The 7,747-nt window shown below is 40.9% G+C and overlaps 1 protein-coding gene across 1 annotated transcript; it reads right to left on the reverse strand.

The window, feature by feature from the left end:
- Nucleotides 1-2,063: 2,063 nt before the first annotated feature.
- Nucleotides 2,064-6,950, reverse strand: LOC139723191 (microtubule-associated protein 1 light chain 3 beta-like). The gene is made up of 4 exons (XM_071634450.1): nt 6,611-6,950; nt 5,725-5,780; nt 5,069-5,175; nt 2,064-4,389 (listed from the first exon to the last, which is right to left on the reverse strand). The coding sequence occupies exons 1-4, from the start codon at nt 6,651-6,653 to the stop codon at nt 4,224-4,226; spliced, it is 372 nt and encodes a 123-aa protein (XP_071490551.1). The 5' UTR covers nt 6,654-6,950; the 3' UTR covers nt 2,064-4,223.
- Nucleotides 6,951-7,747: the final 797 nt, after the last annotated feature.

Consider the following 7,747-nt stretch of genomic DNA (forward strand, 5'->3'; position numbering starts at 1 on the left):
TGATCATTAATAAACAATGTAAAATCAAAATATGGTGCCATGTGCACTCTTGATATTCCATGACTGTTCTCTTTATATTCATATAACGAGGCACTTTTATCATCATAGTAGTAAAAATGCTACACCACCAATAGCACTGGCAGAAAAAAGCAATAGTACATTTAGAAGTCGAGTAGCAGTAGTTGTAGTAGTAGAGTAGCAGAAGTACAAAAGAGGAAGTGATAGTGACAGTTAGTAGTGATAGAGATAGTAGTAATGATAGTGGTATGTGTAGTACAACAGTGTAGTAGTAGTAGTAGTAGTAGTAGTAGTAGTAAGTAGTAGAAGTAGTAGCAGTAGGAGTAGTTACACTTGTACTAGTAGTAGGTTGTAGAAGTAGCAGAAGTAGCAGCAACAGTTACAGGAAGACAACAAAAGCAAGCTGCTCACAATGATTTCATTTCACACTGATTTCAATATTCCTTTCTATTAAAAATAAGGACATTTGCCAATCAGTATTATGTATATCTGCTTGGTTGTGATCATCTGGATGCAGGCCATCGATCTATTAACTTTGTGTGGTTTTGACTTATTCATACATTCTTGCTCATTTTGCATAACATCATGAATATCAATGGCAATTAGGCAGCTTCAATAAGACCCCTCAGCATTTAGTGGGGTGATAACTGGCGGTACAATGTAGTACTGTAAAAGTGGACATTTTCGCGGTGTTCAAATTTTCGCGCATTTCGCGCAACCAGAAACTAGCGCGAAAATAAAAGCACGCGAATATTTTTGCTTGCCATATGTGCCTGTGCGTGATGTCTTGATTCCGCGGAATTAAAAACATGCGAGACTCTTCCGACCCGGCCAAGCGCGAAAAATTAGTCACACGAAAATATCCACTTTTACAGTATTACGATTAAAGACCTAACTTTTACTGTCAAAAATAAAGTGTGCTTAACCTCTAAACTTCAATGGAGCACCATGCTCTATAACTTGATCTCCTCTATAATCATCTTGGGACCAACACACTGAGATACTATTCAGGGCTCAACATTAGCGGTGGCCCAGTTGCCCAAGGCCACTAAGAATTAATGTAGGACCACCAAGCTTCAAAAAGGTTCTTTTGGTGGCCCAGCTGGGAAACTACGATTAAAAATGAATTGCTATGATTTACATTTATTTCCGGCCACCACATTTCTTCCTTAGGCCACCATAATCTAAAATTTAAAGATTTTAGTAGCCCAAACAGGCCACAGTGAAGGGAAAAACTAGTGTGGTGCCCTGCTATTAGCAGTATGTGCAGTAAAGGTGCCAGTGGTATGGACCAAGTTAACCCGTTCCTTCCGCAATTCTCTGAGTGCATTTAATGCCCCCAAACGAGATTCTTTTCGCCCGTCGACAGAGAGGCACACAGGTTGGTAATCCAGCTGTGTGAAACGGTTCATTGTGTCCCCCTTTCTACGGTCAACTACATGTGCCCGTGAACAATGGAAATATCGATCGGGTGCGAATAGAGCGTGCGCTGATGAGCTCTCAGAATCTTTTGTTCTACACAAAACCAGGTACCTGAATGAAGTGACTGGTGTCAGCGAACCCGCATTTCTAACTGATCTCAGCCTTGATCATTATGTACATGTTCGTACGAGTTTACAGCAGAACAAGCAAAAAACTAAATCAGGAAAAGGTACATAATACTGTAAAATCCCTTTTTTTTTAAAACAGCAGGAGAACAAATCCTGATAGAATAAACTCTGATCTTTTTATCAAACCCACTTTTCTGAGCATTTTAACACAAAGAAACATGAATTTAGGCCACTGAAGCAGGCACCCTTGTCTTCATTTTGGGAACCTGGTAAACCAGGTTCCCGTATATCAGCTGCTCCCACGGGAACCTGGTAAACCAGGTTCCCGTAAGGAACGGGTTAATAATCACTCATTCATCACCTAATAATGTATAAGAAGAAAAACTTGCAAGCACCTGTCCTACCAAATACATTCTTGGCCTCTTAAAAACCACAATGGGTCTGTTCATGAATATACACACTTGTCAATCATCATGTAGTACTTGTACTTTCGTATTTTACGTGGAAATGTACATACAAAGTTGTAGCTATACCTTGCTAGGCTACATTTAATATTAGCAATCACCTTGATCAGCCCAAGAACTTGACTGAAATGTCTGTGAAAGAAACTCTCTTCAGGTTTGACACTTTCACAGTCTGACACAAAGGCAACCATGCCACAACCGTATGGAGGGGATTTGAAGAATAACATCAGTAATACAGTGCACTCCCGTTATAACGAAATGCTCGGGACCGGCAGTTTTCTTTCGTTATAACGAAATTTCGTTATAACCGAAAAAATACAATATACAACGAAAACAAGGAACCACGTATATATATCATATTATTTTTGCTGAATACTCATCATAGTGTACACTGGAAAGCTATGTGAAATGTGATGGGATAACTGTATTACAATAATAAACGCAAGTTCCCCTCAGAAACTGTGCGTGACACAAGGAGCGAACACAGAGTGGTGTGAAGCGTTCACCCATGCAGAGACGCTATAAATGCTTGTTCCGCTACGTATTTTCGAAAGCAATTCACATTTCGTTGTAACGGAGCACATTTCTTTTGTTTTTCTTTGTCTGTTGTTCTCAGAAAAGACTTCGTTATAACGGAAATTTCGCTATAACCATGTTCGTTATAAGCGAATTTTGTACCATAGACTTTAATGGTGATAATTTTGGGACCAGAAGATTTACTTCGTTATAACGAAATTTCGTTATAAGCGTGTTCGTTGTAACGGGAGTGCACTGTAATAGCATAGCGCACCGGGCCATCTTTCGGTGGTCATGATGAATGATCTAGTTCCTGTTCACTGACAGTAAATTCAACATACCATGAGCAGGGCTACCACCATTAGCGCATCAAAGTCGGGAAAATTCTGAAGAGCGATCATGGAGATACTTGTGCATTGGAAAATACACCTGTTTTGGAGGGCAAATGTAGTTCCTACATCAGAGGGATTTTTTGTGGATTGCTCTTATCTAGCCATGAGATATGGAAGTTTTTAGAAAGCCTTCTGCAGAATAAAGGGAGACTTGTAAGGTGTGCTATTAATGCCAACCATTCACGATGGCATTACAAAGGTGCATGCTGTAAGACAAGCGCTGCAGACCAAGGATTACATATGGCCAACACACTGTGATTCCAGACACTCATCAATTAACTCATCTCCTCTCACTTTTACGGCATATAATTTTGTGAATGTCTCACTTCTGAATGGATATTAAAAGGCAGATGATAAACTCTACATAGTCAAGCGCAAGTATAACAACCACTTGAGAGATACATTAAAGTTGACCTTTGAACATGTAGATGGGTGACCACTACAAACAGACATAAACAGACAGGGCTTCATGTAATTGTAATATCTGTGGCTGCTTTACACACTAAAATACAAAAGATTACCGGGGTACCCCAATGAGAGTAATACTCAAATACATGTTAAAACAATTATTTCACTATTAAACTTTGGCTAGCATTAAAGAATATTAAAAAGCAATTACAATTAAAAAGGTAGCATTGTACGCATCATACATGTATACTGTATATATCAACATGTATATAGCCAACAGATACCATCACTGTATGACTTTGTGAAAATGCAAATATTTATATAGCTGTCATATCACGATTTTCGAACTGCACCACAATTTCCTTGATTGAAAAATTGATCGCTATCAAGTGACTTGCTTCTATAGGCACCAAGTGCACTCCATGCTACAGTGTAGTTGTGATTTGGGATTTTCACCCAAAAGAAGGCTTGCAGGGCTGCGAGAATCATCCCTGTTGCCACGGCAACCCAGGCATGGATGCTGCGTAGTTCAACAGCCTGATGATATCATCTAGGACTTTCAGGGTCATGCAACGAAAGGAGAGACTTGGTGTGGTTCCAAACATCCTTCAAAATTGACTCCACTTTCGAGGAGAGGACCACAATCCATGGCAGGGAAACTAAGGGTTGATGAGGATGCTGCAATCCTTGTCAGTTTTTAAGAAGAGATGGAGATAATGCGAACTTCTCAAGAAAGGTTGAGAGTGAATGAATAGTATCCCCATATCATCACCTTGAAGGTATTCAAAGTACATTTGGATATTAAAGGATTTACTGTCTCCATTGGAGTTCATGATACTATAGTGCCCGTGAGAAACAGGTAGGAAGGTCGCTCCTTAATCCGAGCCAAATGTCTCCTGCGCGGCATAAACGAGGTACAGGAACCCATCTGCATCCTTCTCCGTGTGGTAGACCTCGGCGATCGGCGTGGAAACGCTGACGAGAGACTTCTGGTTGACGAGAAGAAAGAATGCCTGGTTGGGGCTCAGCTGGAGTCGCCTCCTGTTAAAGTGACATCAAGAATATTCTGGAAGGATTGAATTCTGTCGAACATCACGGGGAGATCATTTTAACCCTTTCCGTGCTGGAGAATTTGGACAGTGTGTGCAATGCTGTGGAGTGTGGAATTTCCAGTGCCAGTTGGCACTCAAAGCTCATAAAGTGTTAACCACTATACACAGTCTCACATTATTGTAAGAGTACAACTTGTTGTTAACTAACAGGATATGTCAGAAAGAGAGGGCACTACAGACTCTCTTATCTGCAGATGAGAGCCCTGTAATACAGAGGGGTTCTTGATATGGTTTCTCTTTCGTTTTCTTATTCTTGTCTATTAATTTCAGAATTTTTTTTTATTTAGCACCTGGCACAGAAAGGGTTACAGCCAAAACATACAGTACCGGGTAGTTCTTGTATCTGCAGAACTGTCAATGTTTGCTCAAAAATATACATGTACCTGTACACGCATGAAATGTGTGGAATAACACTGTTAAAACACAATTAAAGTTTAGCAATTACAAAAATACTATGTACAAAATTTTCTCTACAGACAGTAGTAAGAATAATGTTGGAACCTGAATTTTTACTACCTTGAGAGTATATTTTCTAATAACAATGTTCGTTGAAATGGTAGGACCCTGCAAAAGTTTTCTTGCCATTCCAACTTGCGACCATGCCCTACCTGACGATCTTGACAAGCTCGCCCATGGTCACATGATCAGGAACGAGGAACTTGGACTTGTCCAGGAGCGGCAGAGTTTTTTCACTCTCAAACCTTTCAATGATGACCTATGGATAAAAGAAGTCCAAGGAAACAAAGTCATGAGATGGGTTTAATAGTCTGAGGAGTCAGCGATTGGGCAAATATAATCATCATTTATGGAGGGACCACTTGAAATATTCTACTGTGGAGAACATCTCGTGTAAACAAATGGTGATCATGGAAAGCAGCATGCGTTCCCTTCATAACCAACGAGGTCATACAACAAAGTAAAAATTCAGGCCCCCAAATTACTATGTTCTGCATCATCCTTAACATTAACAATAAACTTCGTTTGGCTTTAACAAAATTTAGATATTACATTCATACACTGTAAACCCATTGAGGACGAGCTAACTCTACTACAACACGCATTTCCCATAGACTCTTGCCCGATTATAATCCGGACTCGTCCTCAACAGGTTAACAATGAATGGCAGATTGCAGCAAGAAAAATACAACTTTATATGGGGGGGGGGGGGGGGGGGATCATTATTTGCAAAGAACTCTTTCTCAATCAATAAGTTTTGCAATGGTTGAGTAGACCGCTACAGCGGCAGCGACTGAGTGATACTTACCGGAATCTTGGAGGGATGCTTGATGCGGATGTCTTCCACATCCTTCCTTCTTTGCTCTACAAAAATATAGCAATGAAGAGAAGAAGCAAAATGAAAGTTTTCCTGCTGATACACCTCCACAGTTATCTTAAATAAAATCCCCACTCACAAGAAACATAATGTAAACTTTGTAGGGGGAGCAGGCAGACGCATCATGACATTTCTAGACCACCAATGTTCAATGAAAGTCAGGTGGTGGCATGAAGGCTGATGAATCCAGGCATTAAATAATTTTCCATCCTTCTTTTTAGGGGAGCCAAAAGTGTGCGTACTGTGTGTGTGTGTGTGTCAGTGTCGGCAAGTAAGCAAAACTAAATTTTACACCAAAATATATATATTTTTTTTCAATATACAAATGTACAATAATGTAGAATTTAAATCTATTGTGTTTGCATACATTAGGGTAACTGCGACCAGCCCCAACGTGCAGTGCAGCGCATCATAACGACGCGGTCTCCGGGGCTAACATTAGGGGAAACTTCTGTGTACATTACTGTAGTGTTAGTCTACTACTATGGTATGACAATCTATGCAATGTCAATGATGATCAAATTACTGACCAGAATCGCTACTACATTGTAGAAACTACTGATTATTTATAGCTAAACTGGCATTTTGCCTTTTTGGACAGCATTGATCACTGTTGATTGGATATGCACACAGCAGCACAGAAATGATTGCCCAACTTCCTTCCCCTGGGCATTCCATTGACTAGCTTAGCACTAAAGCAGTCTGAGGTATGAGTCATGCTACGAATGATAGACCCTAGTATAACTATGTCACAAGAAACAAACCTTGAAAATGACGGTGAACATAGAGAAAATAGAAAGGCAAACCGTGTGCTTACCGAAACTCCTCCTCTGTTTGAACGTCTTCATTTCTTCAGTCATTCACAATTGTATGGGTCACAATCTCACTGCGCATCTGTCGTGCCAGTGCAGTGCAGTGCAGTATTGTAAAAACTCTGACGTTACGTCCACTAGCTACGCTCTTTACTCGAAGGGTTGGGACTTGTTACTCAGTATTTGATGTGTGTTTCGATCGTTTCGATCGAGTAGACGTGGAACGAGGGTAATCCTTCGCGTGAAGATGTTCTCTTACCTGTTCGGTAGTTTGAACAGTAGGCGAAAGTAGGCATTAGCGCAACGTCATGCTAAAAATAAAGCCTACCGCTAGGTTATCGTTGGCTGTTGTAATCAAAGCTAGCTAATGTTTACTGTGTGTGTAGTATCGCGTCTCTCGCGGACGTAACACGAGCGATCAGCGAGCGGAGTTTGGGAAATTTCCCCGCTGTTCGCTGGCGGCCGTGGCCGTACGTGCAGCGTAAAAACAATACTAGTACAGTACACACAGGGCCTAGGGTGTTGCGATAGCGGAGGCGCAACACGTACGGTACATAGACCAAACAAAACATGCAAGAGCGTCGAGGCGAGGCGTCAATCTAGCCCACTGACTGTTTGTGGACGAGCTACGAGCTCAGTGTTTACAACATGGTCCAAAATTAACCATGATGACGTCATAACAAGCAGTCTAGCACAATACAAGCTTTGGTCTGCTACAATGTTATGGAGTTGTCAATATCACAGGGATAACGAAATAAAATGTTGTACACGTGTATTATAGATTGTGTCTGTGTGTGTGTATAAGTGGCGTACGTGTGTTATTATTTCCATTGTGTGTACCAGCAAGGGTGAGATTCACCAAGTGGAAATGGTCCAGAGATCAATTGAAGAGCTGCGCGATTCACTTTAAATCGCTATCATAACACCTCGAGTGTCACCAAAATGCTACAAGAACTTAATTGGGCCACTCTGGAACAGCGCAGAGAAAATGACAGGCTAATTATGATGTACAAAATACACAATATTTTTACACCTCTGATCAGCACGCACAGGACTATCAACCGGGCTATACTCAGTTGACGAGAGCCTCGCAACCACACTCCGTGATCCTATCAGGTACCATATTCGAGAACTGAATCGCA

Source organism: Diadema antillarum, unplaced genomic scaffold (genome assembly GCF_040938485.1).
Source record: "Diadema antillarum isolate AM-2024a unplaced genomic scaffold, OU_Dant_1.0 scf00000014, whole genome shotgun sequence".
NCBI lineage: Eukaryota > Metazoa > Echinodermata > Echinoidea > Diadematoida > Diadematidae > Diadema > Diadema antillarum.

What these genes read in the sequence shown, in the direction of transcription:
- LOC139723191 (XM_071634450.1), bottom strand. Translation starts at nt 6,653, where the DNA reads ATGACTGAAGAAATGAAGACGTTCAAACAGAGGAGGAGTTTCG. An exon ending in AGCATCCCTCCAAGATTCCG is followed by an intron (nt 5,176 to 5,724) that starts GTAAGTATCACT and finishes TTTTATCCATAG; the next exon opens with GTCATCATTGAAAGGTTTGA. An exon ending in GAGCTTGTCAAGATCGTCAG is followed by an intron (nt 4,390 to 5,068) that starts GTAGGGCATGGT and finishes TCACTTTAACAG; the next exon opens with GAGGCGACTCCAGCTGAGCC.